Source organism: Phoca vitulina, unplaced genomic scaffold (assembly GCF_004348235.1).
Source record: "Phoca vitulina isolate PV1807 unplaced genomic scaffold, GSC_HSeal_1.0 scaffold34, whole genome shotgun sequence".
Classification (NCBI taxonomy): domain Eukaryota; kingdom Metazoa; phylum Chordata; class Mammalia; order Carnivora; family Phocidae; genus Phoca; species Phoca vitulina.
This window is the reverse complement of record NW_022589737.1, coordinates 4353403-4374180: the sequence shown is the minus strand read 5'-3', so window position 1 is coordinate 4374180 and position 20778 is coordinate 4353403. Positions and strand designations below refer to the sequence as shown.

At 45.2% G+C, this 20778-nt stretch overlaps 1 protein-coding gene across 4 annotated transcripts in view; it reads right to left on the bottom strand.

Moving 5' to 3' along the window:
• Nucleotides 1-519: 519 nt before the first annotated feature.
• FLI1 (Fli-1 proto-oncogene, ETS transcription factor) overlaps nt 520-20778 on the bottom strand; it is a 124014-nt gene continuing 103755 nt past the window's right edge. For 3 of the 4 annotated variants that reach the window (XM_032426437.1, XM_032426438.1, XM_032426439.1), the window contains 4 exons: nt 8379-8444; nt 6475-6534; nt 4596-4643; nt 521-3429 (listed from right to left, as the gene is read on the bottom strand). In XM_032426437.1, the coding sequence (XP_032282328.1) occupies nt 2900-3429; nt 4596-4643; nt 6475-6534; nt 8379-8444 (704 nt within the window). In that variant the 3' untranslated portion in view covers nt 521-2899. Of the gene's footprint in view, nt 3430-4595; nt 4644-6474; nt 6535-8378; nt 8445-20778 lie in introns of all 4 variants that reach the window. The other variant, XM_032426440.1, reaches the window with a different exon arrangement.

The following is a 20778-nucleotide window of genomic DNA, read 5'->3' as shown; positions in this document are numbered from 1 at the left end:
ATACGGATGTATATATACATACTCATTCCTCTAAAGACTACCTTTCTTGTTGAGTGTTGACAGCGAGATAATATGCAATACAAAGAACATAGGAGGGAAACATTAGAATTTCAGTTTCAGTTTATTTTTATATTGCTCTTGAAAATTTTGTTTTGTGTTTGTTTTATAATATAAATAGTAATAATATAACAGTTGGTGTATGTGATTTATAAATCAATGTTCAAATATTGAGAATATTTGCTTAACACATTTTTTTTTTTAATGGTAGGGTGCAATTAAAAAAAAAATGGAGACCAACGTTCTGGAACACACCTCATTTCATTTAGGTAGACATGTTATCTAGAACATACTCAGTGCTACCCAGGGAAGATGTCGTGAGTCTCATTTCTCATACCATCAAGGACTTTCCAAGCCTCACTTTTCATTATAAAATAGAGGAAATGAAAACCAGCTACCTAATTTGAATCAAGTTTCCTCTTTGGAAAGAAAAAAGAACCTAACACTCTCCATGGGCCATAAGATCCTGACATGGGACCAGAGGAAGCCGGGCCATCTTATTCTCTGCTGGAATGTTAGGAAGATGACCACTTGGGTTTGAGGTGCGCAGTGGATACAACAGAGTGAAGTCTAATGGACAAGGGATCCATCCTGGATGGAACCGTTTACTTCGTTCTTGTTCTTGGACACAGATTATCCATGGCCCTGGCTGTCATCCTATAAAGCCCTTTTAGGCTGGAGGAAGATTTAAATAACATTTTTAAAAATCTCTGCAAATGTCATCAATAATGTGAAGGTTGATTTAAGTATCAAATTGCCTGGGCCACTGGGTGCCCAGGTTAAATATTATTTCTGAGTTTGTATGTGCAAGTGTTTCCAGATGAGAGTAGCATTTGAATCTGTGGACTCGGCGAAGTAAATTGCTTTACCCAAAGCCCAAGGACATCATCCAATCCATGGAGGGTCTGGATAGAACAAAATGCACAGGAAGAAGGAATTCACTTCTTTGCTTCCTGCCTGCCTGCTTGAGGTGGGACATTTTTCCTCCTCTCCGCCTAGGATTTCTACCATGGGCTTCCCTGGTTCTTAGGCCTTCGGGCTCACACCAGAATGCATCACTGGCTTTCCTGTGTCTCCAGCTTGTAGACAGTGGATCGTGGGACTTCTTGGCCTCCACGATTTTGTGAGCCAGGTCCTCACAGTAAATCTCCATCAATACTGTGTATCTTATCGGTTCTTTTTTTCTGGAGAACATTCACTAATACAAACAACAATAAAAACCACACAGATTTTGTGCTTTCTGCTTTCCAGCAGCACATACACATGAAAAAGTCTTTACGGTGCAAGAGTTTCAATCGGGAACTTGCCCGGGGAAAACCTTTGGCCTAATGAGGGGTAAATAAGAAGACGATGTCCTCAGTTCTGAGAGAAGAAGGCACAATTTATTTAGTCAAATTATTTTACAACATAGTCTTCATTGACAATTGTCAGCTTAACACTTAATATAGTTTTAAAAAAGTCAATGATTACCTGAAAAATTATATATATTTTAATATCTAAAAAATATATTGCATATATAGGGCAGGAAAATCCCTCGTATCCACAAGGGAAAGTTTGCTTGTTCTTTTCAAAGTTGTGATTATTGCATTATGGTTATTTACAAACATTTCCAAAGCATTAAAGATTTGAATGGATTGCCTTTACCTGCTTGTGCATGCCCGTTAAATACCGCACGGTGCTTCTCTTTCTAGTAAAGTCAGTGACTCAAACGTCCTGTTTTCTTTTTAGCAATAGTCACATTATGCTTTTTAAAAACCAGCTATAAAAACGTACAAACAGCCCAAATGTACAGATTGACAAAAGATGTACAAATTACATTTAAAAAAATAACGACTGATTTGATAGTAAAATTGTCTTTGTGACCGAGGTCAACTCGTTTATTTATTCTTTTTACTTTTTTTTAATTATCTATTTTTAATACTGTGAGATATAGGAAAATAACTCTGCATAATTTATACAGTAAGTTGCCTTCTGATTGGTTGACCCTGGACTGGTGGTCTGACAAACGCACAGCGCTTGCGAATCTGCTTGTGTTCAGAAATCCCTAAGACTTTTCAAAGTTCTGGGACCCACTGTCATTACTTAAAAAAAAAAAAAATTATTTAATTCTCTGTCTTTCAGTAATGTCTGCATTTGCATTAACATTTTTTAAGTTCATATCTTGACTATTTCTAGAGAGGATGGTCAGCCTAGTGCATACTGCCCACTGGGAGGGATTTTGCAATGCCCACGGCTTCTTAAATACACACACATGTTCTTTCTTTTAAATTCCAGTTGGGTGAAAACTTCACTGGCCTTACAACCAGTGTTCCAGTTGCCATCCACTGAATCAGGTCCCCCTAAAATAAGGTTACATAAGCTTCCTGCCTCTATTTTCACTCAGTCTCAAACCAGAGCATTAACTGGTTAAGTCCATGATTCTTTATCATACTGAACCCTACAGGGTCCATGATGAGACCCGTGTGTTGATAAGAAACTGCTTTGGTCATAAAAATATAAAGAAAATTTACAGTTTCTTTCCTAGAACCATGATACAACCATTCCAGTAATCTAAATATTCAACTCAGAAGATGATAGCAGATTGAGAATCCAAACTGGTGTACTGGCCCAGAAAATCATCCATCTCTTTGTTCAAGGTAGAGGAAGCAGAAGTTACCAACATTAAAAAAAAAAAAAAAAAAAAAAAGGATTGTTTTTAAAGAACAAAGGTTCTATCCGACAAGAAAGAACATCCAGTTTTGTTTTCTCTTCAAGGCCACGTATGTCCTTTGGAGTCCAAAGTATCCCAGGAAGTGTGAGGAATGGAGGGGCTTCAGGTAGAAGGCCACCGATGATTAAGCTTCTAGTAGTAGCTGCCTAAGTGTGAGGGCACGTGGGTGTTGGGATGGCGGGGGACATTGGGGTTGGGGTAAATCCCACCCGTGGGGGAGGTCCAGTATTGTGACGCTGCTCCGAAGAAGCTAGAGGAAGTGACAGGCATGGAGGTCGGGTGGGGAGGGACAAAGTTCACCTTCTGCTGATGGGCGTGGTAGGAGGGCATGTAGGAGATATCAGAAGGGTACTTGTACATGGACGACTCGGTGGGATGTGGCTGCAGGGCCTGCGCGATGCCGTGGAAGTCAAATTTGTAGGCATACCTCTTGCCATGCACTTTGGTCATAATGTTTTTGTCATAGTAGTATCTGAGGGCCCGGCTCAGCTTGTCATAATTCATGTTGGGCTTGCTTTTCCGCTCCCCCCAGCGCCGGGCCACCTCGTCGGGGTCCGTCATTTTGAACTCCCCGTTGGTCCCCTCCCAGGTGATACAGCTTGCGTTGGCACTGTCGGACAGGAGCTCGAGGAGGAACTGCCACAGCTGGATCTGCCCGCTTCCTGCAGGCGGTGAGAGGCAACGGGAGAAAACAGCAGCTCAGCCCGCGAAAGTCAGGATCCAATTCCCTAAAACGCCAGGATCCTCTCGCCCTTTGTCAGAAACTCATCATTTCCTTCCACATTCAGGATCTCTTGCCTCTGGCAGCCCCTTGGCTGTATGATTTGGGGCAAGCTGCTTCCCACCCCTTTTGGCAAGAGTTTTGAATCTCTCCTTCTAGAAAGATCTGAATCGCTGTCTAGTCTCTACCCACAGATGAAATACCCCCCCCCCCCCCCCCCAGTATTCCCTGTCAGTGTAAAAGGGAATCGGGGCCAGGAAACCACAGCGAGGGTCACAGGGAGAAGGTGTGGCCCTGGTGTCAGGCTGAAGGGACCTGGAATGTTCCTTAACAGAGCCCTAGTGCTTGGCTCTCAGCTCTAAGTCCGACAGAGAAGAACTTGGGCGGAGAGAAAAATAAGAGGAGAGGGAGCTGCGTGGCTTCTCCCTGCCCCCTCCCCTGTCCCCAAGACCCCAAAACAGGAATGGCCAGGCACTAAAGAATGGGCCTGCAGACATTCGCAACAGGGGTTCCCTGGGATGCGAAGATGTGGGCTTTATTACCGCAAAGGGCCAGTTAGCTCACACGCTTGGTGGCCTTGGTCTAGAACTCATTTGAGAGCTATTTTTAATAATGAACCCATAAACGACATTGTCAGATTTATTTCATCTGCAACTTTTCAGGGACACAGCTCTTTCATAAGGCCAGAAAACTGCAACACTTTCTAAAGTTCAAGAATAAAATGCCTTGGGAACATCTATTCACTTGTGACTTCCATGAGGGCCATAACTGAGAACTCACTGGAATTACTCCCCTGTCCCCCCCATCTTTCCCTGCAAAAATTTCTACCTGTGCCATTTATTACTGATCTAAGCTTCCATGCAGATAGGTAGTGCTAATATATTTGTTTTCCAGAAGAAGCCTCAGCTAATGGAACATAACTACCACCTAATAACAAGCTCCAACCTCTCACTTGTATGCTAGAGAAGCAGATGTTGACCATTTCAAGGGAAAGAGTACATGTTACTTCCTAGTCAGGTGTCTGAACTTAGGACAGAGGTCTCTGTGACCTCACAAAGCTATGGAACATTCTGGAAAGAAAAACCTTGCAGGCCAAAGTAAACTCACCAGGGTTGGCTAGGCGGCTGCTGGTCGGGCCCAGGATCTGATATGGATCTAAGGAAGCAAAAAAGGAAATTAGCTTTACCGTTATTAAAAATATAAAAACAACAGCATTAATAATAAGAATACCCCTGGGGTTTATACTTTTATTTCAATATCATAGAAAAAACTGATTTCAGAGAACTTTACTGCTTTTATGTGCAGACCTCAAAGATCTGGAGCAGTTACGGTTTTCATCCCTATAATTACAGAAACATAGGATACTAGCAGCATCATTTTTTTTTTTTTCATATTCGGTGTCCAAAATTTGTAGATAATGCTGTCATTGCCTAAAACAGAATCATGAAAGAAGCTGGCTAATATTCAATCATCATGACTAAGGTGAAGGATGCTGTATTAAAACGAGTTTAAAGAAAGGTCTAGTGATTCCTGGTCTTTGCAGCTCTGTATACATCTCTGGTTTTGTGATGTAGCATAGTGCCTGGAAATCAGGCAGCCTGAGCTGTAGTCCCAGTTACGTTACAAACTAAAATAACTCACTGGACAATCTCTGCTCCCTTCTAGCACCAAATTCCAGCACCTTCAGCTTCAAAATGACAGCCAGAATTTGTATTTTAGCTATAAAATGACTGTTCTTTATATCTCAGTCTCCGTAAAACTTACATGATTATTTAATTATAAAAAGAATCTTTGCAGTATTGATTACATGAGGTTGGTCTTCTTTTTTTTCAGGTTGGGAAATCATGGTACACACTCTGCCAGGTTGTCGAATGTCTGATACAATTTTACTATTTTTGCACTTGTTGTTGCAATTTTTAAAAAATCACCATGATTTGGGGGTTTCTGCTTACAACCATGAATTAACCTGAAAAGTCCTCAAGGCTGCTTCGTCTACCCTTTTGCATCCACATACCCACACAGTACGACAACTGAAACATTTTTAGCAGGTGATGTCTAATTTTGTTGTCGTTGGGAATTCTTTAAATCGGCTATGTCAAATCCTGTTTGGCTTGTGTGTTTCACTCAGCACATCCTTTCTCAACTTTCCCAATGACATGTAGGTCAATTCTCTATTGTTCTGCTTTCGATAGAGATGGAACACAATGCTTATCTGTCTTAAAGCAAGTGGCTTGTCCAGAACTTAATCTCAGCTGTGTCACACAGAGAAAACAGAGCTGGGCTTGGGAGTGGACATGACAGCCGTCTTCAGATACAGGACCTTCCTACAGAACGGGAGAAAGGTTTTCCAGAGGGTAAACCAGAAAGCTGGACAGCAGTTACAATGAGGGGGACTTTGGCTCCAAGAGTGGAAATGAGCTTAGCGAGGTAGTGAACTCCTAGTAGCTATAAATATTCAAGTAGAGGTGAGATAATCATAAGACAGGTGTCATAGAAGGATGTTATAGACCTAGTTTCACTCCAATACCAAGAGTCTCCAATTCCATGGTTTGAGAAGTTCCCCTGCCTAAATTGTTAAGCAGACCCATCACGGGATGAGGGTAGTTTTAGGAGAAAGGTTTTGTGAAGCCTGAAAGGTTTGGACAGCAGCTCTGGAGTCTGAGGATTAGAGCTCTAGTTCTCTCATAAACCAGCTGCATGACTTTTGGCAAATTACTTTCCCTCTCTGGGCCTCAGTTTCTTTATTTTACAAAACGAGGCGTTGGAACCTTTAATCTTTACATTCATTTTACCTCCGGTATTTAACAAATCTTTGCCTGGTTCTATTGCCTGCTACTTTTAATTCACAGAGCTCTTACAGGGAGTCAAATAGGGACCCTCTGTGAAAGAGAAAAATGAGGACAAATACTGTGTATTGACTCAGTTCTCCTCACTTGACCAAATGGAATAAAGAGCAAAGGAGGGATTACCCATCCCAGACAGGTACCTGGTTGGGGCCTTTGTTCCGTATTCTTACTCATTGCTTGTGCTCCTGCAAGTGGGGGACCTGTGGTGGGGAAAGAGATAAGGTGAGTTGGGCCACTCTCCATGAGGGAAGAGAAACGTCTTGTTCAAAGTCCTCCACAAGGTTCTCCCTCATTCATTCGCTCATTCACCCATTCTCCACTCACTCACTTACTCATTTTGTTTTATAAATATTTATCTAGAGGGGCGCCAGGGTGGCTCAGTCAGTTGAGCATCAGACTCTGGGTTTCAGCTCAGGTCATGATCTCAGGGTCATGAGGTTGAGCCCCGGGTCAGGCTCCATGCTCAGTGGGGAGTCTGCTTGAAAGGTTCTCTCTCCTTCTGCCCCTCCCCCCTCTGTCTCTCTCTAAAATAAGTAAATAAATCTTATAAATATTTGTCTAGAATCTACTAGTGCTGGCAGTATTCTTGGTGCTAGAGATTTAGCAATGAACCAGCAGTTCCGGTAGAACTTACATTTTCACGGGGAGACAATGAGAAATGGCAACAAACATACAGCACAGCATGCCTAATGGTATTGCTGCTGTGAACTGCATTTTTAAGTAGGAATTTCGAGGTTCTAAACGGGATGGTGACATGTGAGTGAATGTCACCTGCTGGTGCATTTCCATGCTTTGTGAGTTCTCCTCATGGAACCTCTCACATACAGCCTTTCGGCTTCCATCATAGCTTCTCCATCCTAGACCTTCGTGGCTTCTCACACAGTTTATGGCTTAGTCTGACTGTATCCTCACCACTCCCCTCTCTTCCCACTGGTCCACCATATGATACTTAGTCGGTTTCATTTCCCTAAACCATTTCCCTCCACCATCCAAACACCTTGGTGAGTCCTCACTGACTAAAGAATGAAGATCTACCTTCACAGCAGCCTTTGTGCCCCTTCCTTGCCCTGCCAGACTGTTTTCCCTCTGTTTTCCCTCTGAGTCCTCCCTAACCATCAGACATGTCAACCCTGACATTGTTCCCTGGTCCCCACCTCTCCCGGGAGGCTCTGTCTTCCCCATCTCTGCAGGGCCAAATCCTGCCTCTCCTTCAGGAGTCAACTCAAATTGTGCCAGATCCACAGGCCTTCCTTGATACCACCCAAATGAAAAGAACTGTGTGTGTGTAACCCCTCTCCCCAGCTTGACAGACTGGCCTGTGTCTGATTCATCTTTGTGAACCCAAGAGTGCCAAGTCCTGGGCACAGAGTAAACAAATAATGAATACACAGTACTGAAAGGGATCCTAGTAATTGCTTGGGTATCAATTTGTAATCCCAGCCTTCTTGAAAGAAGGCCCTTCACCACCCATGTGCTTGACCCTTTGCTTCCTACAGGTAGCAAGGTTCACACATCCTGGTTAGGAGTTTATAGTCATTCTCTTTCCCCACTCCCTGAATGGGAGATTTTGGGTCGGACTTGAACACAAATTGATGTGTCAGACCCCCACCATCGCCTCCGAAGACCATCCTCCATCCCATCCCTTCACGAAACCAGGTCAGGGAGGTTGGTATTTATGAGTAAGCTTCAACACTCAGAGGAGGAAAGTCATGAAGGACCATTATCATGACAGAAATGGCTAGATCCAAATCCAGCGACCTTCCATTCATACAGAAAACCCAGTCCTGAGAAGCCTTCTAACTTCAAAAATGCAAAAACCAAATGCAATGCAACAAAACTGAAAGGTCTGAATGAAAATCCCACACCATCTTTCAGGGAACAGGTATCATTGATAGGCCGTACCCTGGCAGTTAATTTTGATGTCCTCCCTACAGGCAAGACAACAGATGCTCACTCCTGCCCTATTCTAGCTCATGACCCTGTTCTCCATCCGTGTTTGTAGAACAAGTGTTTTCCTCCAAATAATAGCGTGACATTTACTTACTTTTGTTGAGGCCAGAATTCATGTTATTGCCCCATCCTCCTCTCCTGACTGAGTCATAAGAAGGGTCTAATGAAAAACAACAAGTAGAGGTACATCAGCATCTCCAGCTTTTCAGACAGGTGCCATGAGGATTCTCTTTTAGTGATCAGGAGAAATTCGATTTAATCAGCCATGACGTCCTAAGCATGACTAAGCTCCAGAAGAGTACTCTCCTCCTGGGGTATGGGTGGGAAGGAACATTAACACTCATTGGAAGCTGGAGTGAATGGGAAGAATCCTGAATCTGAAGTCAGAGGATTGGTTCAAGTTCTGCCCCTCACCCCTATTTGTTGTGGGACCTTGGATGAATCACAAGACTTCCCCGAGTTTCAATATTCTTGACTCTGGACATGGAAATTTACACCATTTATCTACTTTATGGAGTTGTAGTAATGCTGTGAACTGGATGTTTGTGTGTCCTCCCCCCTCTCGCCCCCAAATTCACATGATATCAACATGTGATGTGTTGCGATGTGATGTGATGGTGTTAGGAGGTGCAGGCTTTGGGAGGTAATTAGGTTATGGGGGTGGAGCTCACATGAAGGGGATCAGTGGCCTTATCAGAAGAGGCCCTAGAGCTAGCTTGCCCTCTTCCTGCCATGTGAGGGTACAGCAAGAAGTCAGCAGTCTCTGATCCAGAAGAGAGCTCCCCGCCAGAATCCCACCACGTTGGCGCCCTGATCTCGGACTCCCGGCCTGGAGATGATGTGGTAAATATCTCTTGTTTCTAAGCCACTCAGCCTATGGTCCTTTGTTATAGTGGCCTGAGACAGGCAGTACTCAAACGAGGTAACATATGTGAGGCAACTTATAAAGTCTTCTACAAATATAAACGAATACAAGTTTAGAAAGAAAAAAAAAATGCCTGTAGTTGTGTAGCAGAGTCCTTTAAGCAGCTCTGAAGAGATGAGCTAGGTCCAGATTAAAGACTCCACGGGAAGAAGGTCTCAAAGACCAGGCTCGTGATGTTCCTGGCGGCCGACTCTGGCCCTGTGCTTCAGCACACTGATGTCTCAGATGCACGAGCACATTCTAGGCTCTCTGTGCTCCTCCAGGGAGACTGGAAGGGCTGGGCCTGACCACCACAGAGAAAGATAGGAGGCCAGAGTGTAGCTGGAAAGGGGGCAGGAGCAAGAAGCAAGGGCACGGAGGAGCGAGGCTTCACGCCTGGAGACGCCTACTGGCTTGCTCTCAGGGTGCCTTGGAGAACCTCCCACTGAACCTGCCCCTTTGTGATCACAACCTCTTTCTTGAAAGAGTCCACGTGCCTCCACAACCATGTTCAGGAACTGCATAACTAACTGTCTGGAAACTTCCTCTTTTCCCTTCTCGTGGTGTGAGTCCCGCTGAGACACTGAGCAGGAAGGGCAGAAGAGTTGGAGGATTCAGAATGATGACTTTCAAAGTCTTTCCACAAACAACAAAGAAACCATAAAAACCATCCGAACAAATGGAGCTCAAACCTCATCAAGCAGCAGCCTGACAGGGTGGAACACAACACATACCACCCTGCCCCCGCCCCCCCCAACACCACCCCTCTGAGCCTCTCCAGCAAATTAGAATAAGAACTGAGGAGATGGATGGGCTCATCCCATTGCTTGTTCTCATTGGTTCTGGCTAAGAAGAACCAAAAGACAGGGACAGTTTTCTTGTGGAAAAATCCACGTGCGGATGCACATTCCTCCTGGCTCTGGAAAAGCCAGGGCAGTTTTTAAATTACCATCTGTAGCAACTGGCATGAAAAGCAAAACAGAAAGTGAGGGGGAATGGGGATGGGGAGGAAGGGCAGAGAAGGGGACAAAAGAGAGACAAAGCTCCACGCATTTAAGTCGCCTGTTTTTGTTTTTATTTGGCTTTCCCTCCCCCCTCCCAATTCTCCTGCAAATAGATTCTTCCTCTTGCTTAAAAACAAAACAAAACAAAACAAAACAAACATGAACAAAAATCCCAACTTGTTTAGGGGCCTGGAATGCTCTCATGAGCATTGGCTGGGATGTCTTGCAGGGGTCTGCAGAGTGTATGCAATGCTGGTATAAACAAAACAAAAGGCAAGATTCCTCAAGATTTCTCTTTGGGGCAGGGGTGGGGAGCAAATGCTGGTTAGGCCTCTGGTGATTTATAGTTGGGCCTTGAACCCCACTGTCTGACTGCGTGGGTCCACTTATACGTGGATCATGTATGGTGCAGTACTATAAAGGTCTTCTCTCTTTCTTATGATTTCCTTACTAACATTTTCTTTTCTCTAGCTTACTGTGTTGTAAGAATACAGCATATAATACATCTACCACACAAACTATGTGTTAGACGACTATTTATGTTATTGGCAAGGCTTCTAGTCAACAGTAGACTGCTAGTAGTTAAGTTCTGAACAGCCAAAACTTGACACCAATATTCAACAGTGCAGAGTGTTGGTACCCCTAACCTCCATGTCGTTCAAGGGTCAACTGTAATCGGGAGTGACTTCTGCATTGGGTCGCGTGCTTGGCCATAGACTGGGGTGAGAAAGTTCCCTGTCCTTGCGTTTAAATATGAGAAGAGGAGCAAGACTATGGGGGAAATATGGGCCATGTGCCAAAGGAGTGGTGGTGGGATATTAAGGTCCACTGGAGGTTAAGGAGGGAGAGGTGAGTGTAATTGGGGCCATCTGCCTTGATTGGGATCCCTTTGGGGAGGATAGAGTGAGTAATGAAGGCAAGCACAAAGCAGAAGTGTCTGGGGTACGAGAAAGTGATGTCTGGGGAACAGCCATGGGTGTCATGAGCACATGACTGAGATAGAGGGAAGGGAGGGGAGAGAGGGCTGGAAGCGAGAGCGAACGTCATGTTCAAGGCCATGGTGATGGCAGCTAAGCAGCTAGACAAGGGCAGTGACCTTGGGTGGACACCAAGAGAGATTGTGGGCATGCAGCATTACCACGAACAAGGGGGTGGTGGAGAACGGAGCTTGTGAGGATGTGTAGGATGGATCACAGTACCTGGGGAAGGAGGCGATTCTCATAGGAACAGAACAGAAAGTGGGATAGAAAGTGACAAGTTCATGCCAAAGGAAAAAAAACAAATCAGTAGTTCCAGGAACTGGTATGTGTCATCTGCAGTTCTGACTTGACTTATGATTTACTGCATTGATAAAATCTCTAGCTCAAAGTTTACTTAGTGTTTTTTTAGTCAGTCGTTATTCTACCGAAGGCTTCCATCCTATCTCAAAGCTATATTCTATCCATTCCGAGGACCAAATCATGACCATGGCTATAGCAACTTATCAACTTTTCCTCCTGTTCTTTTTTACCAGCTCCAGGAACAGACCAAGCACATAAAGGTTACAGAATGCATGGATGAATTCCCTCTAACCAACAGAGGGTGGGTGATGGCTGGATTCTTCTCTAACTCCAAGGGCCCCATCCTGGTTTGAAGTTGATGCCTTATCAGAGAAGTGTTTGGTAGCCCCATCTTTCCTGCCATGTCTCAAGGCCTGTGGAGGGCTGCTGTGGAATGCAATTTCCTCACTGTCCTACCTTGGGGGAAAGCCTGGCTGAGAAGACTTTCAAAATCCTAACCAACCCCCAAGTCCTCTAGTAGGTAAAAAAAGAAGTGACAGAAACAGAGATGTCACCAGCAGTCAGCCTGAACTATGTCCTCACTGTGCACATGACAGAGGAATAAAGAGCAAAGGCCATGCCATAAGCTGGTGTCTTTAGCCAATGGTCCCCGAGCAGTGTGTGAACTCAGAGCAACACAGACCACAAGGCCCCTTCCTTTTGCTTTTTCATTCCCATCTACCTAAATGGAAAATCCCGCCACAGGTACCTGGGTCCACTAAGGATGCCCTGGGTCCATTAACTGAAGAGTTTAACAAATGCACTCCGGGGGCGCCTGGGTGGCTCAGATGGTTGAGCATCTGCCTTTGGCTCAGGTCATGATCCCAGGGTCTTGGGATCGAGCCCCACATCGGGCTCCTGGCTTGGCGGGAAGCCTGCTTCTCCCTCTCCCTCTCCCCCTGCTCATGCTCTCTCTGTGTGTATCTCTGTGTCTCAAATGAATAAATAAAAATCTTTAAAAAACAAAAAGAAAAAAAACCAAATGCACTCTGTGGGCACTGGGGCTCACAGGGACAGTTGCTACATGTAACATTTCAATGAAGACCAGAGTTTTGGGAGTAAGTCCTATTGTAAAGACAAAGGTCCGCTGGAGAAGACCAACGCTAAGAATGAAGGTCTGGCACTTGGCCTCAGAGAGCTGAAGAACCAGGGTAGCCTTTCAGATGAAATGAGACGCCTGGTCTAGTGAGAGCATGGAGTCAGCCTCAGCACTTGTTGGCAAGTAATATTATTGGCATCCTTATTATGCACCTAAAAAATGATTAGCCCCAGAGACATGGGTTCGCTAACCCTACCAAATACTCGTTCACTTCTCCTTCCCTCCCCCTGACCCCCTTATTCTGCTCACTTATTTATTTGTCTACTTACCACCTAATTTAATCACTGACTCATGTTTGTTGCTTATGGTCTGCATCTCCTACCCGAATGCCAGGTCCACAAGGGTAGCAATCTTCTGTTCCCTGATATAACCAAGCACCTAGAACAGTGTCCCGCACAGGACAGGTGCACGATAATTATTTGTTGAATGAATGAATAGATGGGGCCAGTATTTTGTTCTTGCTAAGTATATGCTCTTCCTCTTATTGTTCACTATTTCACTAGTTGAAGAGAATTCAAGGCCCCGACCCTGACTTCTCCCCACTGAAGTCTCTTAGGAGATTTAAGTCTGGGTGATGAGGTGAAGAGGCCATATTAGCCCTGGGTACCCTCGAGAAACAATGGACAACAATGCACATATTACAAGGCATAGGCTAAAACCTTGTCCCCACAGCAGACACCACACATTTACATGCCTGCATTTTATTATATATATTTTTAACAATGTCATTGAAATGAGGGTTTGTTTTTTCCCACCCTAAGTCATGCAAGGGAAAACTTGCAGTGTGGCAGTTCTCATCCAGACACACAAACAGAAATATGTCTATAACCCAAATGGAAAAGCCTGGACCTGGGAGTTAACCCAGCAACTCACATTTCTGCGCCAACACCAGCCCTCCCGGGGCCTGAAGCCTGGCTACGTCAGAGTCCCTGACCAAGGCTGCCGGTCAGCACAGGGAGAGTTCTCTGATGGCCTATGCTGGGTCCACGCAGCAGCCTGGGTGTGCACTGACCCCCGCCCCTGCCCCACAGGCCCCCAGTATGGTGCATGCTTCTGCTTTCTGAGAACTGTCTTCTGAAAAGACAAGCTTAAGGTAGCAGCAGAGAGCAAAAGTTCCAAAAAAGTGACCGTTAGGAACCAGCAGACTGATTGACAGTCTTCTATGTGGTGGCAGATGGCTTTACCACAGAAAAATCACTCTGACTCTGACAAACTGTCTTTTTACTTCGGTAAAGGCCGACACTCCCTGGCCTTACAGAATACTGAGATGACACATATCATTGTGATTCCTTCTCAGACACGGCACCCAAAGGGCTCCAGCTGGAGTCCATGGTTTCGGGAGCTCAATTTTTGCCAAAGCAAAGAGAGACCAGAAGCTCGTTCTGGAGAATCGGGGCACTGGGGGCATTGTAGATACTTCAGCCTCACGTATATAATGGCCCGAACAGTATCTCCATTATGTGATACTCAGTGTGGCTGAATCGGACATGAAATAGCCTCTCAGACTCAGGAGAGCCTCCTGGAGTAGAGAAATATGAACATAGAGATTTTTTTTCTTTTTTTTTTTTTCTGAAAATCTCTGCTAGAAGGGGAAAGCTCTTTCTGGACATGACCTTCTCATAGACATCCCAGTGTTAACTCAGTTTCTGCGCGAAGCTTTTAAACGGGTTCTAGAAATCTGGCCAACTGACTCAGGAAAGAAAGTTTCTTTCTGCCCTGACACCCACAGTTGGCTGTCTGAAGGCCTCGTGTCCCAGGCAACACACAGCGCTCTACTTTGTCATGACCTCACCTGGAGGCCGAAGATGCAGGGACACCAGCACACAAGAGCCTCTCTCTTGATCTCTTATGACACAAGGCCGCGCTCTCAATTACTTAATGGAAAAAAGATGAATTTTCCCTGAACCTTCTCATCGAATTTCTGGTTGCTGCTGAAAGAGCTGGCAGCACCTAACCCTGTTTATCCGTGGAAAGCCCGGCTTCTGAGTAGACCTTTCAGCTGAAGAATGGACAAGGCTGCTTCTCTCAGTCAGATCCAGACTTCCTTTCTTGAAAGCTTGAGGATGCCAAAGGAGACCCAGAGCCCCGGACTTCCCAAGAAAAGGCCCAACCCACTTGGAGGAAGATACATCCCCTAGAAGCTCACAGAGAAGAACCGCAGGGGAGCGACCGTGTTTGTCGTGGGTAGACGTTTGGGCCAGATGATCCTCCAAAGTCCCCTCTCCCTCTGAGGTCCTGGGCTTCTGACAGGCCCAGTCTCTGAGGAGCAGGCCCTACTGGCCGACAACCCAGCTCACACTGCTTTCCTCTGGGCTCCCCTTTGTGTTGCCCATGACGCTGCGCCCGACCTGTGAAAGCCTGCTCTGCTTCCTGAACCTTCCCGACCCCCACCTCGGGACCAGCTCCTTGTCTGCCACTGTCTCGGCCACAAGGCCTGCCGGCGACCACGCCAGATGTCTGACCTTCTGGCCTGGCCTCCCGCTTCAAAAACCCTGCACAGGCAGCTAGGACCTGAGAGGTAGCACTTTATGGAGGGTGCAGGATGCCCCTGTGGAGGTGTCCTTTCTCTGTGGGAGGCCCTGGCTTTCTTCGGCGGTTATGTCACAGTGTGTAGAGTCAGTTAGCCCTGGGTTCAGACCCCAGCTCTGCCATCTACTCATGAGTGATCTTGGCCAAAGGGCTACTCTGCTTTTTTGAACCTCAGGTTCTGCTTCTCTAAAAGAGCTGAAAAACAAATCCCTTAGAGACTGCCCTGAGGACTAAATCAACATCTGATGATTTAAAATCTACACCGTAGACCCGTCGTCTATTCTCTCTTCCTTGCACCTCTAAACTGTTTCTCTTGGTGAGTCGAGGTTAAAAAGTTCAAGGAAGGCCTTGAAAAGGAAGAGAAGCCATAAAGGAGAAAGAATCGTTCCACTGCTGTGCTCCTAAATCAACGATCCCCCATCAGAATCACGTGTGGCCCTCTTTCGACACAAGAAGTGGATTAGCTGGGACCCCAGTTTGAGAGACACGGCGCTGGGAGACGGTGAGGGACAGTGGCCGAGGGCTGGCTGAGGGTAGAGCAGGCTTGGGTGGTTAAGAGTCCAGCGTCCACCTGACTGCCGGCTCCCCAAGTCCCTGCCCAGCTGGCCCTGATGCTCAGAGCTGTGTCCTCTTACCTCATTTCAACCCGTGCTATTGGGGCAGCCCAGACTTCACCTCGGGGGTATCTTCTGCTCCAAAGAGCAGCAGAGGATCTTGGCTTCCACTGAGAATTCAGGAGGAGGGAAATATCTAGGGAAGGCTTTCCTCAAACTTGGAACTCACAGAAAAAAAAAAAAAAAAAAACAACATCCTGGATCAGATTTCCTTTGCTCAAGGATCTTGTCCTGGAATCCAAACAGCCCCTCAGCCTCAGCACCGGCCCTGCTGTGTGGAATATAATGGAGGTACTGTTTAAGATATTATATGTGCGAAGGGAAAAAAAAAAAGGACATATGAGAAAAATGCTTGAAAAAAATGGATGGTTTTTAAATATGAAAAGTTCGGACAGGCGAGTGGCACATCGGCCACGCACAAAGTTGCCACGGTCACGCGAGGCTCCCCGCTGAGCCTGGACCCTTTGTTCGCTTTGTGTCTCCCATGGGCTCTGTTTCCAAATGACACAGAAGTCTAAATAACCTATTTATTTTGATAAGGCCTCAAAGTGGGATTTTCGGGCCAGCCTTATGTGGAAAAGCAATTCGTACTGACTAGATTAATTGGGTGTTTGCCCAAATTCCCCTCCGCATTGGGCCATGTGGACACAACTAAAGTGCACGCTTTTTGGTCAAATCCGCCTCAGGTTTAAAAGTATTCCACATAGGAAAAAGAAACCCTCACTGTTCACTTAGGTAACAGGGCTTGAGGAGAAATGAGAGGTCGTCTGTGTTCGACTCCCTCCACTCTCCTGAGGACCCCGATCTGAATGGCCGGCGCTGACATTTTCACAGTGAGGCTGTCTTCACTCGCTCCGGCCATAGGAGACACAATCCCCTGTCTGCTCCACAAATCAGCTTTTGCATCCTTTTCTTTTCAAGGTCTGCAGGTCAAGGCTCCCTGGTGATAGTCTGACGTTTATTGCCCTGCCCTGTTCCGTCTTCTCGTGTAATTCTATGTGCACATATCCCCCCTTGCTTGGTGATGATCTTTTGGAAGAGAGGGACTGTGTCTTAATCACCTTTGTTTCCCTCGCCCACCCCGAGATTCTTCCCCTCCCCAACACTAGCTTATTGGACTTAATCAATATCTCCTATCCCACAATACATTCATTCATTCAACCACGTTTTAGTGAATGTCTACTATCGTGCCAGACAGCACTCTATGTGCTGAGAACACAACGATAGCTAGACAAACATCCCTGTTCTGTGGGACTTACATTCAAAACAAACAGTAAACTACATTGTATATGAGAAGGTGGTGAGAGCCATGGAAAAAGAGAAAACACTGAAAGCAGAGCAGGCAGTTGAGGGATGGGGAGGGCCTCCCTGAAAACACATCATTGGAGCAAAGACCTGAGCTGTCTGATGTGAGAACAGAGCTCTCCACAGAGCCATAATTTTCTCACGAAGAGTGACCGGCTCGCCCTACGTTGATCTGAAAGCCCCCCTGGAAAGTCGACCCTCTTTATTTAGTGGGAATTACTTTATGCTGGAAGACAACAAAATTAGTGAAAAAACCTGACAGTATCTTTCTGGTGTTTTGGGGTGAGGACAGTACGAGGTGAGATGAGTCTAGTCTAGTAAAAGGGTTCACCAGTTTCTGCAGACTTAGAATCAGGCTAATTGGCAACTCTGAGGTCTTCCCCTCACTCTGACTTAGGATTGCCATTCGGATCAAGAAACTTAAAATCCCATCACTGTCTAGGATTTTCCTGTTGAGCTGCATCAGAAATGGTTTGCAGGAAAGGGAGATTCTCTGGGGTCAGTGTAGGAGGAGTGGACAGTTCATGGTGAAGGAATACTCCATCTTTGTGGCCTGGTAGGTAAGCATGACATGCTTTCATCCCTGTGTCCTGCATCCACACAACAAAAACACAGTAGTTTTAAAGAAAAAGAACCACCAATTCTTGGTAGGTGGAATGTGATCTCACTTATATAACAGAATCAGAGGCTTCTTTTCGGACTGGAAGAGACCTCAGACATTATCTAAACCAGACATGCAAATTAGCACAGGCCTGGAGGCCCAAAGCCTGAGAGAAAGCATATGTGGCCATGTAAGAATTTTAATAGAAATTGAAAGTATGACTCATAGCATAAAAACTGCCATTCTCTAAACTCCTCTAGGATATTGGGCAGGGCTGATAATTATTTTACAGGCAGACTGAAGACTTTTTAAGCTCAAAGATTTTTCAAAATTATGCCAAGAATGATTTTCACCCCTTTGGAAGAATGGTACCCAAATCTTACCAAGCATAAGGCTGTTTGTGGTGTTAGTAAAGGTGCCTAAAGATTTTCATTAAAAGGAATTCCATAATTTCTCTTTAATCTATTCCATGCAGGGAAACAGCTCATTGCAACGGGAAGAATTCTGGACTGGGCTTCAGAACTCCCTGATTTGCTTCCCATCTCTGCTGGTTACCAGCTACATGAATCAAGGCAAGCGACTTAATCTCTCTGAATCTCAGTTAACCTATCTGTAAAAGGTAGGTACTTGGGGGAAAGAAAATGATTCTTCTAAATTTAAGAGTTTGGAAAACCAAATGGCTCCTTTAATCCCCACAGGGTTCTACTGAGGAGAAATGAGATCATGTATGTGAAAATGCTTTATATACTCCGAAGTGTCCTATAGAATTATAGCTGCTATCTTGTTCCAGAGTTTAATTCATGGGAGATAGGAAGTTAATCTTTCTTGTGTCAACCAAAGCTAATTTCTTTTGGTTCTTTCTTTAGTGAAGCAGAAGGATTGGGTAAATATTTAATTAAATTGTCAAAGACTAGATTTTTCTTCCCCAGTGAACCCATCAGCTGTCAATGGTATTTACTAAATATCTACAGGGCTGGAAAAAAAATTAGGTAATTAGGCTCATAGATAGCTTGTGAGTGTGCTAGGGGTTTGAGAAGAGACTGTAGTCTTTGGGAGTAATGAAGAAACATCTTAAAGGCAGGACTTGAATTGGGCTTTGAAAGGTATGTTGAATTTTGTTAGACCAAGTAATAATCCCATTTAATTACCACTTTTTCTTTAGAGTATGCCTGACACGAGAATTTGAACTTTATCGAAGAGGCATGTTTAAACTTTTTCTTGATCCTCCCAGGTGGGAGCTTATAGATCCCTGAGATGAGAGAGGAAAAGCCCACACGAGTCCTGGTTAGTGTTTCTAGCTATAGTATTTCTTCCTCAAAGACTTGATGTTCTCCAAAAGGATAATTCATGAGAAGTAAGTTCTTTATTTTCTTAGATAGGGGCTTCTCTAAAGAAAGTTATTAACATTTATAAAAAGAACTTGGGAAAAGTTTTTATATTAAAATAAAAAATGATACTATTGATACTTTGGCTTTTCACTAGAAGATGCCCCAAACCCCTACACCTCTATCTGGCAGGAGAGAAATTTCTCTCTCTCTCTCTCTTTCTCCAGATAGGGATAGATAGATAGATAGATGATAGAATTTGGTTTATGAGCATGAGACTAAGCAAGCTTCTTTCAAATACTTTCCAACAACTACCACCCCCCAAATAACCTCCCTGTATAACTTCTCTATCAGTATGTTTTGCAAAACACATGCATTTGGAATATTGTGTGTTGAGGTGGCCACCAGCAGGTCCTCTGGAGCCCTTGTGGACCTAGTATTTTCTTTCCCAAGTACTTTGGGACCTCGCTACTCAAAAATAGCCAACAGGGGTCACTTCTAACTTCTATTACAGACCGAGATCACATGGTAATAGAAATGGAGTTACATCAACCCAAGCCAATCTCACTTTGAGTCTGAACTCTGTTATCTGGAATGGGATGAAATGTCTGAGTCAAAGTGAAATTTGGTAGAGATGAGAGGCCTAAAATAGTAATAGTCAAGAGTCTGGAGATGAATTGGAAATTCAAAACTCAAATGGCCTGCTTAGTAAGTGTGAAATGCTACTAAGAAACTGGCACTAATGGTGGTGGGGGCTGCACCGGCCCCTCCCCCAGCACTGTCATGGGAGGCCCCTCCCTGGTGGCGGGGGAGGGGGGGGAGTTGTTGTCTGGCTGAAGGATCGGAAGGGTGCTCTTGAGGTCAAGTGGCCTCCAAATACCTTTCCCACAGTTTTGCGCTCTCCCACTCCCCCCCACCTCCTGGGCTTACTTAAAGCCATTTTCTCCTCTTAAAATTCAGCAGGGCTCATCCATTCATTGTCACCATCATTAATGTTGCAGGACAAGTTGACGCCTATCCAGTTCTGGATTTCTCCAGGAGCACCTAAGAGCAGCTTCAATAAACATAAAGATATAAAGACAAAAGACATGCCCAAGGAGGGCAGGAAGGCCAAAGTTGGGGGAACTTGTAAGCAGCCAGGAATAGGACTAGGGGCCTGAGTGCCTTCCGGCACAGGGACAGGAAAAGGCCAACACTGTGGTGGCAGAAAAGGGTGCCCATGCAGAGCAAGGAAGGCACATTTCTTCTCCCTTCAGTATCCAAATAAAGCTCCAGCTCTCAATGGTAGGGATGGCGTCAGGGGACAAGAGTTCAGAAACAGTGGAAGGTGCTTATTCTAAGAAGGCAAATCTCAGCTCTGACTTCCTCTCGGGCTCCTTTGCTCAGCACAGGCATATAGGAATCAAGGACGGTAGGTGGGCTGGGGTGGCTGGAGCATCCTGGCATGTGTTTTAAAATGCTCCCAGGCAATTCTGCATCTTTCTTTCTCCTCCTTGAGCACCGTGGGTCAATGTAGCTTACAGAGGTAAGGGATTGCTTACCTGTCGCAATGTAAGGGACATTTCACAACTAGATTTACTAGCCTTGTGTCTATCCACCCTCATTGTAAAAATTAAGTTTACAAAACAGAGGAGCATAGGGGAAGGGAGGGAAAGATAAAAGAAGACCAAATGAGAGAGGGAGACAAACCATAAGAGACTCTTAATCATAGGAAACAAACTGAGGGTTGCTGGAGGGGAGGGGGATGGGGGGTGAGGTAACTGGGGGATGGGCATTAAGGAGGGCACGTGATGT